Here is a 21,734-nt window from a genome sequence, read left to right as displayed (position 1 = left end):
ACAACTCTGGGTGAAAACGTTTTTCCTCATCTCCGTTCTAAATGGCCAACCCATTGTTCTTAAATTGTGGCCCCTAGTTCTGGACTCCTCCAACATCGGGAACATGTTTCCTGCCTCTAGCCTATAATAATCTTATATGTTTCAATGAGATATCCTCTCATCCTTCTAAATTCCAGAGTGTACAAGCCCAGCCGCTCCATTCTATCTACATATGACAGTTCCGCCATCCCGGGAATTAACTCAATCTCATTATTTTTATTTCCTTTCTGTCTCTCTATGTCTATTTTTTTTTTTTTCCTTCTCTTTTTTCTACTCTATTTCCTTCTACCTTTTCTTTGGGTTTTCTTTACTATCTCACGAACCAACATTACGGCTTAGGATATTATTTTCTCCTCTATCTTGACTACTCTCATTTTCTGTTAAAAAAAACCCCCAAAAAACCTTGTGAACCTACGCTGCACTCCCTCAATAGCAATAATGTCCTTCCTCGAATTTGGAGACCAAAACTGCACAGAATACTCCAGGTGTGGTCTCACTAGAGCCCTGTACAACTGCAGAAATTGGGTGACGTTTCAATCGGAAAGAAGGGTCAAGACCCGAAACGTCACCCATTCCTTCAATTGAATAATGATTATGGTCTTCTCAGATCAGAACGACCCCGCTGCAGCCCAAACATATTCAGACGCCCTCACATCCGGCTGCTACGGAGAGGCGGCCTGGCGATCGGACAGGTCATCGCGGACAATGCAAGCACTGCCGGAGAAGACGCACGCGGGCAGCTCCGACTCCAAGATGGAGACCAGCAAACTGGAGAGCTACTACCATTTCTGCGGCAAGGGTTTGAGGATCACCCGGGACTTGAGCAATAACCTCGGCATATCCGCGATAATCTGGGAATCTGTAAGTGCGCCATTTTGTCGGGATGTGTTCATTCAAGTTGGAAAGACATCCTGCGGTTTCTCCTTCCTTCTCTCTCCACCGAGTCGACTGGGCTTGTATTCACTGGAATTTAGAAGGATGAGAGGGCATCTTATTGAAACATGTAAAATTATTAATGGATTTGACAAGCTAGATGCAGGAAACATCTTCCCCATGTTGGGGGAGTCCTGAACCAGGGGTCACAGAATTTAAAGGTTAATTTAAGAATAAGGGGTAGGCCAGTTAGGACTGAGATGAGGAAAAAACGTATTCACCCAGAGAGTTGTGAATCTGTGGAATTCTCTACCACAGAAGGCAGTGGAGGCCAATTCGCTGGATGTATTCAAGAGAAAGTTAGATTTAGCTCTTAGGGCTAACGGAATCAAGGGATATGGGGAGAAAGCAGGAATGGGGTACTGATTCTGGATGATCAGCCATGATCATATTGAATGGCTCGAGGGGCAGAATGGCCTAATCCCGCACTTATTTTCTACGTTTCACTCAGACGCCTGATTCTGAATGAATGAATAAAATATGGACTGCAGAGATGATAAATAGGGTACGGTGTGTTCAGGAAGCTTTCAAGCAGCACCTGAAACCAGGGACGGGAAGTAGACAGCCCGAATGTGGATCTGGGAAAGATGCAAATCCACAACATGGTCGCCTGTATTGTAGCAAGGAGGCAGGGCATGGATTCAGGAAAGACAGGGACACCTCGAAACATCCCCCATCCCTTCTCTCCAGAGATGCTGCCTGTCCCGCTGAGTTACTCCAGCATTTTGCGTCTAGCTGGCATCTTCTGGTGGGTGGATTCTTCATTTGTGCCAAGGACCTAGTTTAACTACATGTTGGCTTTGGTTGGCCAATATTTTGGTTAAAATATATTGCCAGATGACCATATTTCCAACTTTTGAACGGTTGGGGTCTCAGATGGGTCTTGGGAATGGAACCCCAGCGCAACTGGATAGAACCTGCACAAAGGATGAGAAGAACTGATAAAGTTTGCTTCCACCATCCAGACAGCTGTGTGATGCTTTTCGAGCAGAATTATTGATGAATTGCTGCATTTGAATCTCTACCATAGTTTATAGCAGACACAGATACCTGGCAGCCCCAGAGACCCAGGTTCGATCCCGATTACAGGTGCTGTCTGTACGTTCAACCTATGACCCGCGTGGATTTTCTCCGGGATCTCCGCTTTCCTCCCACGCCCCAAAGACGTACAGGTTTGTAGGTTAATTGGCTTCTGTAAATTATAAATTGGTGCGTGTTCGTGTACATTAGTGTGCGGGGATCGCTGGTCGGCGTAGACACAGTGGGACGAAGGACCTGTTTACGCACTGTAACTCTAAATTAAACTAAACCAAAACAAGGGGTCACAGTTTAAGGATAAGGGGGAAATCTTTTAGGACCGAGATGAGGAAAACATTTTTCACACAGAGAGTGGTGAATCTCTGGAATTCTCTGCCACAGAGGGTAGTTGAGGCCAGTTCATTGGCTATATTTAAGAGGGAGTTAGATGTGGCCCTTGTGGCTAAAGGGATCAGGGGGTATGGAGAGAAGGCAGGTACAGGATACTGAGTTGGATGATCAGCCATGATCATATTGAATGGTGGTGCTGGTTCGAAGGGCCGAATGGCCTACTCCTGCACCTAGTTTCTATGTTTCTAAACTAAAGATATGAGGTGAGAAAAACCTATTGATTGAGAGGTTTATGCAGCAAAACTTCAAAGTCATAGATACATGGAGACATGGTCATATGACCCAGCAACAGGCCCTTTGGGCATGCACATCCATGCCAACCAGGATGCTTCATCTAAACTAGTGCCATTTACCCGCTTTTGGCCCATATCCCAGTAAGCCATACCCAGCCTTTGAAAATCAAATGAAAACATAGAAACATAGAAAACATAGAAACATAAAAAAATAGGTGCAGGAGTAGGCCTTCGAGCCAGCCATTCAATGTGATCATGGCTGATCATCCACAATCAGTACCCCATTCCTGCTTTCTCCCCATATCCCTTGATCCCGTTAGCCCTAAGAGCTAAATCTAACTCTCTCTTGAAAACATCCAGTGAATTGGCCTCCACTACCTTCTATGGCAGAGAATTCCACAGATTCACAACTCTCTGGGTGAAAAGGTTTTTCCTCATCTCAGTCCGAAATGGCCTACCCCTTATTCTTAAACTGTGACCCCTGGTTCTGGACTCCCCCAACATCGGGAACATTTTTCCTGCATCTAGCCTGTCCAATCTTTTAATAATTTTGTATGTTTCTATAACATCCTCATTCATCCTTCTAAATTCTAGTGAACAAGCCCAGTCTACCCATTCTTTCATCATATGTCAGTCCCGCCATCTCGGGAATTAACCTGGTGCACCTATGCTGCACTCCCTCAATAGCAAGAATGTCCTTCCTCAAATTAGGAAACCAAAATTGCACACAATACTCTAGGAGCGGTCTCACCAGGGCCCTGTACAACTGCAGTAGGACCTCATTACTCCTAAACTCAAATCCTCTCACAATGAAGGCCAACATGCCATTAGCTTTCTTCACTGCCTGCTGTACCTACATGCTTACTTTCAGTGTTCAAAAGGGAACTGCAGATAGTCTGAAGAAGGGTTTCGGCCCGAAACGTCACCTATTTCCTTCGCTCCATAGATGCTGCTGCACCCGCTGAGTTTCCCCAGCAATTTTGTGTACCTTGCTTACTTTCAGTGACTGATGTACAAGCACACCCAGGTCTCATTGCATCTCCCTTTTTCCTAATCTGATACCATTCAGATAATAATCTGCCTTCCTGTTCTTGCCATCAAAGTGGATAACCTCACATTTATCCACATTATACTGCATCTGCCATGCATCTGCCCACTCACCCAACCTGTCCAAGTCACCCTGCAGCCTCGTAGCATCCTCATCACAGTTCACACTGCCACCCAGCTTTGTGTCATCCGCAAACTTGGAGATGTCATGTAAACTGCGGGGCTGAAATAAAATCGGAGGCTGTGGCAATATTTGTCGGGTGAGGTAGCATCTGCAATGAGAAACAGATCTGAAGTTTCATCGGAACTCTTCAGCTTGAAGTATTAACTCCGTTGCTCTTTTCACAGATGCTGCTGGACCTTCTGAGTGTTTCCAGCATTCCCTATTTTGGTCCAATGTCACTGAAACAAGTTTCGCTCTCCATGTCTCAAACATCTAACCCCTCTCCCATAAACAAGTTTGCAACAAATTCTTTAGAATCCCCTAAAAGAATGAAAAACAAATTCCTCATACCAACTGACCTCAGAGAGCATCGCTCAATTAACCATGATTCACAGTCATAGAGTGATACAGTGTGGAAACAGGCCCTTTGGCCCAATGCCCACACCGGCCAACAATGTCCCAGCTACCCTAGTCCCACCTGCCTGCGCTTGGACCATACCATCTAAACCTGTCTTATCCATGCACCTGTCCAACTGTTGCTTAAACGTTGAGATAGTCCCAGCCACAACTACCTCCACTGGCAGCTTGTTCTATACACCCACTATCCTTTGTGTGAAAAAGTTACCCCACGGATTCCTATTAAATCTTTTCCCCTTCACCTTGAACCCATGTCCTCTGGTCCTCGATTCCCCAACTCTGGGCAAGAGACTCTGTGCATCGACCCGATCTATTCCTAAGCTGTGATGTCAATCTTTTTCAGAGGCGTCTCCAGCTCCCTTTTACCATTTGTAGCAGATCCATCCTCGCCCCTGCGGTAATGCCGATAAACTTCGATAGCTGTCCTTCCCCTGCCACAAAGATTTAATAGGAACCGGAGTGCCAAATCTTTCACACAGAGTGTGGGGGGTATATGGAATGAATCGCCAGATGAAATAGTTGAGGCTCAATTCGGGACAAATGGGGTGGCATGGTGGCGCAGCAGTAGAGCTACTGTCTTACAGTGCCAGAAACCTGGGTTCCATCCCGACTATGGGTGCTGTCTGTGCGGAGTTTGCAGGTTCTCCCCGTGACCCCCGTGGGTTTTCTCCAAGATCTATGGTTTCCTCCCACACTCCTAAGAAGTACAGGTTTTTAGGTTAATTGGCTTGGTGTAAATGTAAAATTGTCCCTAGTGTGTGTTGGATGGTGTTGGTATGTGGGGGTCGCTGGTTGGCACGACTCGGAGGGCTTGTTTCCACGCTGTATCTCTAAACTAGACAACCATGGACTTGTTTGCTAATTGTGTTTTGGACTGTCTTGCTTTCGAGTCTTTTTCTTTTCAGTGCCTTGTAGAATTCACATGTAATTTATATATCGTGGGGATCCCTGCCTTCCCGCTAGGTATGTGGATGCCATATATTAGTTATACCCTTGGACACAGTACCAGGTGGCCATGGCCATCAATGGACTTTGGGCGGTCATGGTGGCGCAGCGGTAGAGTTGCTGCCTTACAGCGAATGCAGCGCCGGAGCCCCGGGTTAGATCCCGACGACGGGTGCTGTCTGTACGGAGTTTGTACGTTCTCCCCGTGACCTCCTTGGGTTTTCTCCGAGATCTTCGGTTTCCTCCCACACTCCAAAGACGTACAGGTTTGTAGGTTAATTGGCTTGGTAAATGTAAAAACTGTCTCTAGTGCATGTAGGATAGTGTTAAGGGCCTGTCCCACAAGCATGCGACTCCATGCGGCAAGCGCGACCTAAAGGGCCTGTCCCACGAGCATGTGCCTGCATGCGGTTAGCGCGACCTAACGTGGTCGCTTGAACCATACGGCCTCGCGGGGCCGGTCCCACTTCGATCGCCGGAGCCGTATGGAGTTGTGCGGAGCTGGTCCCGACATCGCGCGGGGCTCCGAACAACTGACCGTGTTCAAAAATTCTACGCGGCAACGGCCTGCCGGCCCGCAGCCGCCTCGACGCCGTACGTCACGCGCGAACTTCCCGCGGACTTCACTCGAACTTCATGTCCCTCGCTCGACCTCCGCGCGACCCCCGCTTCTGGTTTGGTCGCGCTTGCCGCATGTAGTCGCATCCTCGTGGGACAGGCCCTTTAGTGTGCATGGATCGCTGGTCGGCACGGAACCGAAGGACTGAAGGGCCTGTTTCCACGCTGTATCTCTAAATTAAACTAAATCTCCAGGCGTCTGTGCACACCACTTGCTTCCTAGCTCACCCTTCATCCGTCTCACTACCAAGTGCCTAATTGTTAGACATTGCAGGTCCCCCGGTTCTGATGTCAACCCAACGTTGTCTTTCAGGGCCTCGTTCTCTGCCGGTACTTCCAGCAAGAAAAGATCGATTTTCTGGGGAAGAAGGTGATTGAATTAGGATCGGGCACTGGGATCGTGGGGATCCTTGCAACCCTGCTAGGTGAGTAGGTGCCCCACGGCATGCGGTGGCTGTGACCTTCTCTTCCTTGTGCAGGAAGGAACTGCAGATGCTGGTTTAAACTGAAGATAGACGCAAAAAGCTGGAGTAACCCAGCGGGACAGGCAGTATCTCTGGAGAGAAGGAATGGGTCTCGACCTTTCTTTCAGATTGAAACGTCACCCATTCCTTCTCTCCGGAGATGCTGCCTGGCCCGCTGAGTAACTCCAGCTTTTTGGGTCATCCTTCTATTTCTTGCTATTCAAATGTCTGTATGAATGTCTCTTAAGCGTTGTAATTGTATCTAACGCCACAATCTCCTACAGATTTTGAGCTCCACATACTCTGTGCTTGTAAAATAAGACTTACCCCTCTGACACCCCCTTTAAAACTTTCCTTAAACCTCTGACCTATTGATTTTGATGCCCCTGTCATGGGACAATGTTTTGACTATCGATGCCTCATAACCTTCCACCCTTCAACCTCACCACTCACCTTCACTGCAGGGAAAACAAACCCCGCCTGACAACCTCCCCCCATGTCACAAGTTCACAAGTTATAGGAGTAGAATTAGGCCATTCGGCCCATCAGGTCTACTCCGCCATTCAATCATGGCTGATCTCTGCCTCCTAATCCCATTTTCCTGCCTTCTCCCCATAACCCTCGACACCCGTTCTAATCAAGAATAGTAAGATTAAACGAGAACTTACCAGTTTGAAGTTTGATCTGTATTTTATGAGGAGTTACGATGAGGGATTACGTGAAGAGCCCGCTCAGCACGCATGCGTGGCATACTTCAAAGCAGCGGTGTGGAATCACAGATAGACACAGTTATTGAAGTAAACATAGTAAAGACAAGGAGACATCAGTTTATCAGTTTGACCCATATTATTGAGGGTGGGAGCGGAGGGCACGTAATCCCTCATCGTAACTCCTCATAAAATACAGATCAAACTTCAAACTTGTAAGTTCTCGTTTAATCTTACTATTTTACTTCGGAGTCACGTGAGTGACTACGTGAAGACTTCAAAGCTCTGTGATTTCGAACCGTGTAACAGGTATTACTTCACGCACTGCCGAAGTCCTTGAGGGAGGAAGTGTGTTATCGTAATCAACCAATGAATCTGTTTGTAGAAAAACACAATGGTATTTTTTAACAATAACAACAAAGAAATTAAATTGCTCCCCTGGGCTTAAATTAAATATTTGCAGTCTGTAAAATCTTTTCTGCAAATAAAACAGGTTTTGCCAACGGCTTATTATAAAATTTCTGAACGGTCATTCCCCCCGACCATCCTGCTGTAGCCAGGATGTGGTCTATAGGCACGTCCATTCTTTTAGCCGTCGACGTGGATGCTGCCCTGGTGGAATAAAATTTGTACATGTTAGTGTTTATCCCAGCAGCTTTTAGCACCTGCTTGAGCCATCTCGAAATGGTTTGGCTCGTCACCCGACCATAAGGTTTTTTATGACTGACCCACAAGGCTTTTCATCTCCCTCGAATATTTTGGTTGTGTCTATGTAGGATAGTAGGTGGGTCATGGCACATAACCGTGGTTCTGGCGGGTAAACCCGGAATTCCACGACTGGATTAGGTGTTCCTGGTCTGCTCTGTTTGATCAGTCCCTGGATAACGACAGAGATTTGGTCTGGAGCTGTGAGCATGCTGTCCAGTCGCAATAGGTGTAGTGACTGGACCCTCTGTGCAGATACAAGTGCCATCAACATGAGTGTTTTGAGCATAGATTGTTCCAGGTTGAGGGATCTGGCTGGTGGCCATCCCCTGAGGTATGTCAGGACCACACTGACATCCCATATATGGGTTTACCTTGGTCTAGGGGGTTAGAGTTGTAAATACCCTTCATTAGTTTGACCACCAGCGGGTGGGACCCCATGGCCTGTTGTCCTGGAGCTGGTTTTAAATAGACAGGCAGGGCACTTCTAGCTGTGTTGATGGCTCTGTAGCTGAGTCCTTCATCGTGGTGAAGGTTCGCCAGGAATTCCAGTACGTTGGTAACTGTAGCGGTTGAGTAGGTGGTCCCTGTATCCAAGCAGTACTTCTCCCATTTTTTGATGCTGGACAAGTGCTGTTTTTTAGTGGATGTTCGGAGGGATGCTGACATGGTGTCGACGGTTTGTTCTGATAATCCCAGTCCCAGAAGTGGTTTGTGCAGAATCTGCAACCCAGGAGTTTGATTTTTTTTTTTTTTTTCCATGGCACGGGTGGCTTGTGCCCGACACTGGGTGTTAATAACTCTGGGTCACTGGGGAATACCATCGGAGTTTCAACAACCATGTCATGGAGTATTGGGAACCATGGCTGCGTAGGCCAGTCGGGTACTATCAAAATACCTGAAGCAGAGTCCATTTGTATTGTGCGTAGTCCCCAACTGATGAGGCAGAAGGGAGGAAATGCATAGAAGAAGAATTTCCCCAATCCAGCACGAACGCATCTACCGCTGCTGCCTCAGGGTCTGGTTCCCAAGCGACATACATAGGTACCTGGTGATTTAGCCTTGATGCAAATAAATCGATATCTGGCGTGCCATATTGCTTGATAACTTTTGCGAAATTTTTTTTGGGGGGTTTTAACATCCATTCGATGTTGTCATTAAATTTACGTGACCTGGTGTCTGCCACTGTATTTAGCTTACCTGGCAGGTAAGTTGCTGATAGCCAAATATGTCTTTCGACACACCATTGCCAAATTGTGTTGACCAACTTGTCGCATGATACCGATTTTATGCCATCCATATGGTTAATGTAGGCCACCACCGTAGTATTTATCTATTTGTAACCGTACATGCAAGCGATGCATATTTGTGCATATGCTTTAAACCATAAAAGTCACCCATCTCTAGATAATTAATGCCCAGTGTAAGTGGTAATGATGACTCTGGGTTAGTCCATCTATTACCTGTGCTGGATATAGAGTTAGTTGCTCCCCAGCCTTGAGCACTGGCATCTGTTTGGATAACTAACATAGGGTTAGTGATGATAATAGGGCTGTAAACTATGCCAAACGTTTTTTGCCCACCACTGTAGTTCTGATATTGCTTCAGTGGGTAACTTCATGACACGATCATAATGACCTGTATGTCGTTTTTGGTGCAAAGGTCCGAATTATGTAGCCGGAAATGCTGCTACCATTTTCCCAATTACTCTGTTACTTGTCGAGTAGTTGGTAGTTTGTTGACCATTAAATTGTTGCATGATTGTGCCAATTCAACTATTTTATCTCTTGGCAATGTTACAGTCACGTAGACTGAATTAATTGTGAAGCCCAAGTAGTCCATGATTGTGGATGGCTTCAACTTAGATTTATCTGGATGTAAGACAATCCCAGGGTTTCGAATAACTGTTTGGTAGCTGATACAGCTAACATAGTCAATTCCATGGTCTTACCTACCATTTAAGATATCATCAAGATATGCCATGACAATATGTTTTTGTCTTCTGAATATTGCCAGAGCTGGTTTTAGTGTCTTGGTGAACAATCTTGGGCTGATGTGAACCCATTGGGTAACGCTTTAAACTGCTATAGCTGCCCCATCCAGGTAAATTTCAGGTATCTGCGATGATCCTTGTGAATGGTACTAGATAGTAAACATCTTTAAGATCAATGCTTGCCATGAAATATCCTTTGGAATTTAGTTGTTTGGCAGTAACAACCGTTACCATTTTGAAATGTATATACTTAACAAACATATTTAGTGAAGTTAAGTCAATGATGATGCGACATCCACCATCTTTTTTGGGTTTAGTGAATATATTTGATACGAATTGCAAGGGTTCAGGTTTTCCCATGATACCCTTTGTAATTAGTCTCACCAGTTCAGCTTGTCCCTCTCGTTTCTTTAACGGAGAGGGGAAAATACCCTCTGGGGTGAATGTTGACCTGGTGGGAATTTTTCTAGTATGAATTGTATTTGTATCCACTAATGCCATTGAGTATATACTGATCACTCGTGATAGACTCCCATGTGTTAGTATTACTCTATATGCTGGTAGGAACCAGACCCACCTACCTCCATGGTTATGGGTATTCTTCTGTTTCCTGCCGGTCCAACGAGTGTTGCACGTCGTCTGACGTGGCGGTGACGTTGGGGGGTGGCACATTTTCCATGGGATCCGCTCTGGGCCCTGGTCTAAAGAAGACTTTCGGTGATAGAATGCGGACCCCGAGCTTTCATCAGTCCCATATGGTAGACGTCGACTGACGGACGCGATGGGGTGCTGCTGCTTAGGAATTATTGTTTTTGGTTTGCTCGTCCCGGGCCTGCCCTCATGAGACCGAAAGTTTTTTTAAATCTCTTCCATGTCCTTCATATGCTTTGTGAGGTTTTTGCCAAAGAGCAGTGGGTCTGGCTCAGTGGCTGGGGTATGCACAACCCCGCAAATGTAGGATTTTTATGGCAGGTCTTATGATTTGTTTACGAAGGTTGTGGTCATCTCCGTATTTGTCCACGGAACGAGGAAAACGATGTGATGGCTGACGTCAGGCTTTTAACGGCCTCCTGCACGTGGGGTTGCCACGTAGCGGTCCACCACACCTAGCAGCTCTTCCTGTTCCTGCACCACTTGCATACTCCCGAGATCTTCAGCCATTGTCCCCTGTTCTTGACCAGCCCAGTCCTGGTCACCAAAGCTACCCTCGGGTAAGGAGGAAGCAATGGACAGTGCACAAGGCACTGTGGAGGGAGTGCCTGAACTCCCCCTGCGAGAGCGCCCCTCACGAAGCGCGTCTCGCTGGAGCTGCTGCTCCAAGAGCCGCTCCATGCGGCTCAGGCGGCTGTCTCCCCTCCCCGTGCGGGTGGAGAGACGTCCCTGTCCGACAAGTCGGAAGCCACCAGCCGGACGCCTCTTCCGTGGCTTTACTTCCAGCCTGCTGCTCAGGCGCTAGCGGGGCTGGGCTCGGCACGGTGTCGGGATAGCGGAGCGCCCGGTAAGCGGTCCTACCGCCTTGTTGCTGCCCCCCTCCAGATGGAACGCTCCTCCGTGGAGTCGAGCGGGAGACAGGTCTTTTCTGTTGCTGCCCCCCTCCAGATGGAACGTTCCTCCGTGGAGTCGAGCGGGGGACAGGTTTGTCTAAGAGCCTTTCTTCTCTGCCTGAAAGCAGAAGGCTCCCTGTGAAAGAAAACCCGACGTCAGCTTACCTGACGGTCCGTTCTTTCACCCCGTAGCGGGAGCGCCTGACTCCCGATGCGCCGCTGTTGCACTGCTGAACGTAATGCCGCGCATGCGTGCTGAGCGGGCTCTTCACATAGTCACTCACGTGACTCCAAAGTAAAATCTGTCTATCTCTGCCTTAAAAATCTCCACTGACTTGGCCTCCACAGCCCTCTGTGGCAATGAGTTCCACAGATTAACTACCCTCTGACTAAAGAAGTTCCTCCTCACCTCCTTTCTAAAATAGCACCCTTTAATTCTGAGGCTATGACCTCTGGTCCTAGACTCTCCCACCAGTGGAAACATCCTTTCCACATCCACTCTATCTATGCCTTTCATTATTCTGTAAGTTTCAATGAGGTCCCCCCTCTACCTAAACACCAGCGAATACAGACCCAGTGCTGTCAAACGCTCATCATATGCTACCCCACTCATTCCTGGGATCATTCTTGTAAACTCCCCTGAACCCTCTCCAGAGCCAGCACATCCTTCCTCAGATTTGGGGCCCCAATGTGATCACAATGCTCCAAATGCGGCCTGACCAGCGCCTTATAGAGCCTCAGCATTACATCCCTATTTTTATATTCTAGTCCTCTCAACATAACTTTGGGTCTTGTTTCTTTTGTAGTTCTGCCTCTCCCTCTGCCCTCCACCCACTGGGACTCTTAAGTTGGACTTCCCCTGCCTCCATCAACCACTTTCTTTCTCTCTTCTCTCTGCTCATTTCTCCCGACCTGGACTCATAGAAACATAGAAACATAGAAAGTAGGTGCGAGAGTAGACCACCAGGTCCGTCGAGCCTGCACCGCCACTCGCTCATGGCTGAACACTAAACAGACACACTTACCCACAAACAGTAGACACAAGACACAGAACACAAGACACTACCCTCCCCTTTATACCGCTATCACCCCTCTCCACCCCAAGAACCTCGCGATCTCCTGGGGGAGGCAAAAAACCGGATAAAAACCCAGGTCCAATTCGGGAAAAAAATCCGGGAAATTCCTCTCCGACCCCAATCCAGGCGATCGACACTTGTCCAGGAGATCACTCAGGTCTTACTATACTAACCATACCTAGGTCCATATCCCTGCCCTCTCCCCGTAGCCCCTTATCCCCTTGGCAGCTAAAAAACCATCTATTTTAGTCTTAAATATATTTAAAGTTTCTGCTTCCACTGCTCCCTGGGGCAGTGAATTCCATAAATTAACCACCCTCTGGGTGAAGAAGTTCTTCCTCATCTCAGTTTTAAAAGAGCCCCCCCTTATTCTGCAACTATGTCCCCTAGTTCTAGTTTCCCCGATCATTGGGAACATCCTCGGTGCATCCACCCGATCAAGGCCCCTCACGATCTTATATGTTTCAATGAGATCGCCTCTCATTCTTCTAAACTCCAAAGAGTAGAGTTCCAGCCTACTTAACCTTTCCTCATATGTCAATCCCCTCATTGCAGGAATTAATCTTGTAAACCTTCGCTGCACTGCCTCCAGGGCTAGTACATCCTTTCTTAAGTATGGACCCCAGAACTGTACACAGTATTCCAAATGTGGTCTCACTAATACTGTGTACAGCTGCAGCAAGACCTCCGTGTTTTTATACTCAATCCCCCTAGCAATAAAGGCCAAAACTCCATTGGCCTTCCTGATTGCTTGCTGCACCTGCATACTAACTTTTAGTGATTCATGTACTAATACCCCTAGATCCCTTTGCGTTGCATTACAACGCAGCTCCTCCTCATTTAGAAAATAACTTGCCCTATCATTTTTTTTCCCAAAGTGAATGACTTCACATTTATTAGTATTAAATTTCATCTGCCAAGTTGTTGCCCACTCACCTAGCTTATCTATATCCTTTTGCAGACTCTTCCTATCCTCCTCATCCCCTACTTTTCCTCCCATTTTTGTATCGTCCGCAAATTTTGATATATTACACTTGGTTCCCTCCTCCAAATCATTTATATAAATTGTGAACAACTGGGGTCCCAGCACCGACCCTTGCGGAACCCCGCTAGTTACCGGTTGCCATCCCGAGTATGAACCATTTATCCCCACTCTCTGCTTCCTATTTGTTAGCCAATCCTCTACCCATGCTAATATATTACCCCCAATCCCATAATTTTTTATTTTTAGCAATAGTCTCTTATGTGGCACCTTGTCAAAAGCCTTTTGGAAGTCCAAGTATACCACATCCACCGGTTCCCCTTTATCCACCCGGGTTGTTACTTCCTCAAAGAATTCGAGCAGATTCGTTAAACAGGACTTCCCCTTCACAAAACCATGCTGGTTCTGTCCGATGAAGTCATGTTTATCCAAGTGCCCCGTTAGTGTTTCTTTAATAATTGTCTCTAACATTTTACCCACCACCGATGTTAGACTAACCGGTCTATAGTTACCCGCCTTCTGTTTACTTCCTTTTTTAAATATAGGTGTTACATTGGCCATTTTCCAATCCACTGGGACCGTTCCTGCCTCCAGGGAGTTTTGGAAAATTATCACCAATGCATCCACAATCCCCACCGCTATCTCCCTCAAGACCCTTGGATGTAATCCATCAGGCCCAGGGGATTTATCCTCCTTCAGTCTCATTAATTTCCCTAATACCACCTCCTTGGTGATCTTAATAGTATTTAGCTCCTCCATTCCTACCGCCCCCTGTTTATCCAGCGTTGGAATATTTTTTGTGTCTTCTATGGTGAAGACTGATACAAAATACTCGTTTAATGCCTTTGCCATTTCCATGTTCCCCACCAACAACTCTCCAGTCTCACCCTCCAATGGACCAACGTTCACCTTAGCCACCCTTTTTCTTTTTATATAGCTATAAAAACTCTTACTATTAGTTTTTATGTTGTTCGCTAAATTCCTTTCATAGTCTATTTTCCCCGTCTTAATTAATCTCTTAGTTATTTTTTGCTGACCTTTAAATGCTTCCCAATCCTCTACCCTCCCACTATCTCTGGCTACCTTATATGCCCTTGCCTTCAGCCGAATACTATCCTTTATAGTTTTACTGAGCCATGGCTGACTGTTCTTACCCTTACCCCTTTTTTTCTTCATAGGAATAAATTTTTCTTGAAGGTTATACAGTATACCCTTAAACGTACACCACTGCTCATGTACCGTCTTATTCTTGAGTCTGCTATCCCAGTCAACTTTGATCAGCTCAGTCCTCATACCTTCATAATCCCCCTTATTTAGACTAAGCACCCTAGCCTGAGTTTCAACCTGCTCCCCTTCTATTTGAATATGGAATTCGACCATATTGTGGTCACTTGTTCCCAACGAGTCCCTAACTATGACATTTTTAATTAATCCTGCTTCATTACACAGGACCAGATCCAAGATTGCCTCCCCCCTTGTCGGTTCGGTGACATACTGTTCTAGGAACCCGTCTCTAATACATTCTATAAACTCTTCCTCTAGTCTACCCTGCCCAGTTTGGTTTGCCCAATTAATATGAAAATTGAAGTCCCCCATGATTACAGCAGTTCCCTTTTTACATGCGTCAACTATTTGCAGATTTATGTTCTGACTAACAGCGTCACAGCTATTTGGAGGTCTATAAATTACACCCACTAGTGTTTTTTTCCCCTTATTATTCTCTATCTGTACCCAAGCTGTTTCACTATCCTGATCCTTCAACGCAATATCCTTCCTCTCTATTGCCGTTATTCCCTCCCTTATTAAAAGGGCCACCCCTCCTCCCTTTCTTTCCTGTCTATCTTTCCTAATTGTCGAGTACCCCTCTATATTTAACTCCCAGTCCTGATCTCCTTGCAGCCATGTCTCCGTAATGGCCACGATATCATAACTATATATACTTAATTGCACCGTTAATTCATTTATCTTATTACGAATACTCCGTGCATTTAGATAAAGCACTTTCAGATGATTTTTACTACCCTTCCTTTCCGTTTTTGCCCCTTTTACATCTAGATCTTTATCTTCACAAATTCTGTCTCCTGTCACATTTTGAATTTCCGCTTCCCCACTGATACCCTGCTCTATTTCCTCTACCCCTGCCGTTATTACCCCCCTTGATACCTCCCCCCCGCTACTTAGTTTAAAGACCTCTCTACTGCCCTAGTTATATGATTTGCCAGGACCCCAGTCCCAGCACCGTTCAGGTGAAGTCCGTCCTTACAGAACAGATCCCCCCTGTCCCAGTACTGGTGCCAGTGGCCCAAGAAACCAAACCCATTATTCCCACACCAGTCTTTGAGCCACGCATTTAGCTTTTTAATTTTACGTACCCTCGCCGATTTGGCCCGTGGCTCAGGTAGCAATCCGGAGATCAGTACCCTCGAGGTTCTGCTTTTTAATTTATTCCCTAACTGCTCAAACTCCTTCAGCAGATCCTCCTTCCTCGTCCTTCCTATGTCATTGGTCCCCACATGGACCACGACCACTGGATCCTCCCCCTCCCTCTGCAAATTTCTCTCCAGCATCGCAGAGATATCCTTAACCCTAGCACCGGGTAGGCAACACAGCCTTCGGGACATGTTCTGCTGGCCGCAGAGAACCTTATCTACCCCCCGAATAATACTATCCCCTATCACTACGGCATTTCTTCTAACTCCCCCCTCTTGAATGGCCTCCTGATCCACGGTGCTGCAGCCAGGTTGCTCATCCCTCCCACAGCCCCTGATCCCGTCCTTACATTGAGTAAGAGCCTCGGTCATGCTCGTCAGGGACAAGGGCTGTGGCTCCTGCCGCATCTCCTCCTGGTTCCCCCTACCTGCCTCGCTTATGGCCACACCTTCCTTTCCTTGCTCACTGCCTACTGAATTAGTTAAACTGGTCGGTGTGACCATCCCCTGGCACAAAACATCCAGGTAATACTCCCCCTCCCTGATGTACCGCAGCGTATGAAGTTGGGTCTCCAGCTCATCAATGCGGAGCTGGAGTTCCTCTAGCCTCAAACACTTACTGCAGCTGTAGGGATCTTCTACATCAATGGTGTCGACAAATTCCCACATCTCGCAGTATTGGCACATCTCCTGACCGCCCATCTTATATAGGTAATTAACTGGTCCTGTTTAAGAATCCCCTACTGTATTGATACACCCCTTATTTATATAATCCTACCTCCTATAAATGGGAAAGTACTCACCCCAGCCGTAAATTACCTACTGGTTTGGCTGTCTAGTGGTAATTCCGTCCGCTCTTCCTGTCTGGTCCACTGCTCCCTTGCAGTGCGAGGCAAACCTCTTTGCCTCTGTTAGTCTCTGTTAGTCTCTCGAGCCGTGGCTCCGTCCGTCCTCCCTCGGCGACAGCACCTGTGGCACCGCGGTCGTGACGTCCCTTCCGTTCCTGCAGAGCCTTCCTGTCCTGGGCGGAGTCTGCAGCTAACTGTGTGCTCACGTCCGTTAAATCAAACGAACCTTGCTACTGCACACCCCAGGCGAATGGTGAGAAAGGCCTCAATCAGGAAGTGGTGTGCCTCAATCAGTCTCTGCAAGTGGTGTGCCTCAATCAGTCTCTGCAAGTGGTGTGCCTCAATCAGTCTCTGCAAGTGGTGTGCCTCAATCAGTCTCTGCAAATTAGGTGGCTATTTCCCTTCCACCCCCATTCCCATCCACCTTGTTTCCTCCCTCGCTCCGGTTCTTCATTTCATTCCCAATCTTCCTTCCTTACCCGGTTCCACATCTGCACACTTTTGGCTCCACTTCCCTCCAGTTTTGGCCTCCATCTCTTGTCTCCCCCACCTGACTTAACCGCTCCTCACAACCTATGGGCCTGTCCCACTTCGGTGACTCTTTAAGCGACTGCCAGGGACTAGTTTTAATGGAATTCACCCACGGCACCTGGCGACTACCCACGACGCCACTATCGCCGAATAATTTTCAACTCGTTGCGGCGGTCTCCTGTAGTCTCGCCTATGTGGGACAGGCCCATAATCCACCAATGAATTGTCACTTTGTGTCCAACCACTGCCCCTCATCTATCTCCACCAGCCTTCTCCCCTCTTCTCCCTCCGTGTGAAGAAGGGTCCCGACCCGAAATGTTGATTGTCCATTTCCCTCCACTCATACTGTCTGACCTACTGATTTTAGTTTAGTTTAGTTTGGAGATACAGCGTGGAAACAGGCCCTTCGCCCCACTGCGTTCCCGCTGTGATGCCGTCGTACGGAGTTTGTACGTTCTCTCTGTGACCACGTGGGTTTTCTCCAGGTGATCTGGTTTTCTCTGGGCCAGACGCATGTTGTTGGAGACAGTGTGTGTCTTTGTCAGGCCCACATTGTAAATGGTGTGCATTGGGGTCAGATCCACTCTGTAGTATATGGAGTCTCTTAGTTATCCCACACTGAACCCACATCCAGCGACAGGAGAGCACGCGACTAAAGCCCGTCCCGCTTTCACGACCTAATTGGCAGAGTTTGCCCTTGACTCATACTCGCAGCATGGTCGTCACGAGGTCGTAGGTAGGTCGTGATGCTAGTCGTAGGTACTCGTGGCATCAAGTAGGTCGGGGCGTTTTTCTAGCCTGATGAAAAATGTCCACGAGTAAAAAAGGTCGTGAATTAGGTCGTGAAAGTGGGACAGGCCCTTAACTCTTCCTCATGCTCGTGAGTGGTCTCCGCGTACCCGTTGCCTCAAGTAGGTCGCGGCGTTTTTTCCAGCCTGATAAAAAATGTCCAGGAGTTTTTAAAAAGTCGGCTTGGAAAAAATTGATACTTTTTACTCGTAGGTAGGTCTTAGGTAGGTCGTGGTAGGTAGTGATGGTGGTCGTAGGTAGTCGTAGGTCGGTAACTGGCCCAAGAAAAAAAATGCAAACATAACTTAATTTTATCATGTGATCATTTTCCACTCGTAGCTAGTCGTAGTTGGTCTTAGGTGTGGAAGACTGAGGTCGAGGAGGGTCGTAGGAGGTCGTAGACATAGTCATAGGAGGTCGTAGACATACACGTAGGAGGTCGTAGACATAATCGTAGGAGGTCGTAGACATAATCGTAGGAGGTCGTAGACATAATCGTAGGAGGTCGTAGACATAATCGTAGGAGGTCGTAGACATACACGCAGGAGGTCTTTTACTTTGGCGAGTCAACACGACCTTGACAATTTTTTCAACTCGTCTAGGTTCTTCGAAACTCGTGGATTAGGTTGTCCAAATGGGACAGGCCCTTAACTTTCTTTCGTCAGAGGGTGGTGAATCTGTGGAATCCATAGTCACAGAAGGCTGTGGAGGTCAAGTCAGTGGATATCTTTAAGGCAGAGATAGATAGATTCTTGATTAGTACGGATGTCAGGGGTTATGGGGAGAAGGCAGGAGAATGGGGTTAGGAGGGAGAGATAGATCAGCCATGATTGAGTGGGGGAGTAGACTTGTTGGGCCGAATGGCCTAATTCTGCTATCACTGAAAAAAAACGGAACTACAAACTGCTTTAGAAATCAGAAGGATTTGCAGCCCAAGTAACATGATCTTCTACCACATTAGTATTGACCAATCATGCCCACAGGACACATGATCTGCAAAGCTTCTATGGCCAACTCTACTTGGACAACTGCAAGAACACGGTGGGGTAACGGTAGAGCTACTGCCTTACAGCGCTGGAGACCCGGGTTCCATCCCGACTACGGGTGCTGTCTGTACGGAGTTCGTACGTTCTCCCCGTGACCTGCGTGGGTTTTCACCGAGATCTTCGGTTTCCTCCCTCACTCCCAAAGACGTGCAGGTTTGTAGCTTAATTGGCTTAGTGTAAATATAAATTGTCCCTACTGTGTGTGGTGTGCGGGGATTGCTGGTCGGCGCGGACTCAGGGTCTGTTTCCGCGCTGTATCTCTAAATTAGTCATCTCGAAAGGTACAGAGGGGTTGAGCATCCAAACTAAACTAAAACTAAAACTAAACTGAATCAAGCCCACGGGACACATCATCTCCAAAGCGTCTCTGGTTAACTGTACTTAAGTTGCACATTTAGTGGAATGAGAGACAGACGACCAGTTTCTCGAACGATATTTATTCCGAACACGTTCTCTGGTACCGCAGGTCTAACAAACACGACTGGCCACAACGGTGGTCGTCGAACAACTGACGCGGGAAATAGAAAACCGCACGAAAATCCCGACCCCTCCCGGGTCACGTACTCGCGGCTTCCGACCGCAGGGTTCAATATTGGCGCGCACCAGCAGGTGCCGCTACAATGCCCCCCCCCCCCCCCCCCCCCCCGAAACCGAGGTACGGAAACGCACCGGTAACCGATTATCAAATCATTTGTTGCATCAATATGGCAGGCCCAGAATCAAATTATAAAATATATATTTTGATGGTTTTGGTGTCATGGACAAGGCCAGCATTTGTAACTTGTCTTTACTTGTCCTTGAGAAGGTGGCGATAAGCTGCAGAAGCATTAATGGTACAACTGAGTCTTCAGAGAGTGTGTAAGAGTCAAGCAGATCTGCCCACATCCCCCATCTGCAGGCTGGCAAAGGGAAACAAGATGAAATACATACATGGAGTACTGGAAACACTCAGCGGGCCTAGTAGTGTCTGTGGAGAGACAGAGTCAACGTCTCGGTTGAATCAGCCTTCCCCAGGTTTCCACCCACTTATCCAGTCTTTTAAGAATAAGGAGTAAGCCATTTAGAACGGAGACGAGGAATCATTTTTTCTCACAGAGAGTGGTGAGTCTGTGGAATTCTCTGCTTCAGAGGGCGGTGGAGGCCGGTTCTCTGGATGCTTTCAAGAGAGAGCTAGATAGGGCTCTTAAAAATAATGGAGTCAGGGGATATGGGGTGAAGGCTGGAACGGGGTACTGATTGGGGATGATCAGCCATTGAATGGCTCGAAGGGCAGAATGGCCTACTCCTGCAACTATTGTCTATTGTCTATTGTCTCTTGGACTGGAAGCGTTAACCCTGCTTCTCTCATCAGAGATTTAGTTTTTTTGTTTAGTTTTAGAGATATAGTGCGGAAACAAGCCCTTTAGCCCACCGAGTCCACGCCGACCAGCGATCCCAGCGACACACACTAGGGACAATTTACAATTTTTACCGAGGCCAATTAACCCTCAAACCTGTACGTCTTTGGAGTTCAATTTAATTTAGTTTAGAGATATAGCGTGAATACAGGCCCTTCGGCCCACCGGGTCCGGGCCGACCAGCGATCCCCCGCACATTGACACTATCCTACACACACTAGGGACAATTTTATTTACATTCACAAGCCAATTAACCTACAAACCTGTACTTCTTTGAAGTGTGGGAGGAAACCAAAGATCTCGGCGGGCCACGGGGAGAACGTACAAACTCCGTACAGACAGCACCCGTAGTCAGGATCAAACCCGGGTCTCCGGCGCTGCATTCATTGTTAGGCAGCAACTCTACCGCTGCGCCACCATTACCGTCCTGTGGGGGCAGTGTAGGAGGACACCCACGCAGGTCACGGGGAGAACGTGCAAACTCCGTACAGACAGCACACTAGACGGGATCGAACAAGGGTCCCTGGCGCTGATCTGCCTGACCTGCTCAATGTTTCCAGCCTTCCCGTTCGTTTTTGTTTCCAGTTTCCAGCATGTGCCTGATTTTTGACTTTCACTTTGGGGAGCAGGTGGGTAACTGTGCAAACTTGGCCTGACAGGTGGAGACGTGACTCTCACGGACCAGCCCTCCGTTCTGCGCCAGATCGAGTTCAACGTGGCCACCAACGTCCCCAAGTCCAACCCATCCCGGGCGATTGTGTGCCCTCTCCGCTGGGGCGAAAACCAGAGCGAGTTCCCGGCGGATTTCGACGTGATCCTGGGCTCGGACATTGTCTACAGTCCGCTACATTTCCAGGGCCTGATACAAACCCTGCGGCACCTGAGCAGCCACACCACGGTCATCTACATCTCCTCCAAGATGCGGGAGGTCATGGGAGCTAAGGAATTCCATGAGAAGATCCTCCCGCAGTACTTCAACTGGGAAATCGTACACAGAAACGAAGAGAAAGAAATCAACGTGTACAAAGTGACCAAGAAGAACTCAGGCACCACAGATCAGCCACTGCCCTAGCCCCTTATCCCGGCAACCCGCCTGCCAATAAATAGTCTGAGACCATCTTCAGCATGTTATCTTTTCTTATTGCTCCTTCCCTCTGACTCCTGTGCTGGAAGGAACTGCAGATGCTAGTTTACACCGAAGATAGACACAAAATGCTGGAGTACCTCAGCGGGACAGGCAGCATCCCTGGAGAGAAGGGAATGGGTGACGTTTCAATCTGAAAGAAAGGTCGAGACCCGAAACGTCACCCATTCCTTCAATTGAATAATGAGTTGGAACAGAGACCTTTCTTCAGACTCTCGACCTGAAACGTCACCTGTTCCAACTTGCTGAGTTACCC

The 21,734-nt window shown here is 47.6% G+C and overlaps 1 protein-coding gene across 1 annotated transcript; it reads left to right on the top strand.

Annotated features, from left to right (window-relative positions):
• The first annotated feature begins 627 nt into the window (after positions 1-627).
• LOC116977287 (EEF1A lysine methyltransferase 3-like) lies at positions 628-21,419 on the top strand. Its single transcript, XM_033027783.1, has 3 exons — positions 628-900; positions 6,137-6,248; positions 20,994-21,419. The coding sequence occupies exons 1-3, from the start codon at positions 628-630 to the stop codon at positions 21,404-21,406; spliced, it is 798 nt and encodes a 265-aa protein (XP_032883674.1). The 3' UTR covers positions 21,407-21,419.
• The last annotated feature ends 315 nt before the right edge of the window (positions 21,420-21,734 follow it).

This window comes from Amblyraja radiata, chromosome 9 (assembly GCF_010909765.2).
Source record: "Amblyraja radiata isolate CabotCenter1 chromosome 9, sAmbRad1.1.pri, whole genome shotgun sequence".
NCBI lineage: Eukaryota > Metazoa > Chordata > Chondrichthyes > Rajiformes > Rajidae > Amblyraja > Amblyraja radiata.
Note: the sequence above shows the minus strand (reverse complement) of the source record. Positions and strands in the feature narration are given on the sequence as shown.

Bases quoted from the DNA above. Each gene is read 5' to 3' on its own strand.
- LOC116977287 (XM_033027783.1), top strand. From the start codon at position 628: ATGATTATGGTCTTCTCAGATCAGAACGACCCCGCTGCAGCCCAAACA. The intron at 901-6,136 runs GTAAGTGCGCCA...GTTGTCTTTCAG, and splicing joins CCGCGATAATCTGGGAATCT to GGCCTCGTTCTCTGCCGGTA. The intron at 6,249-20,993 runs GTGAGTAGGTGC...TTGGCCTGACAG, and splicing joins GATCCTTGCAACCCTGCTAG to GTGGAGACGTGACTCTCACG.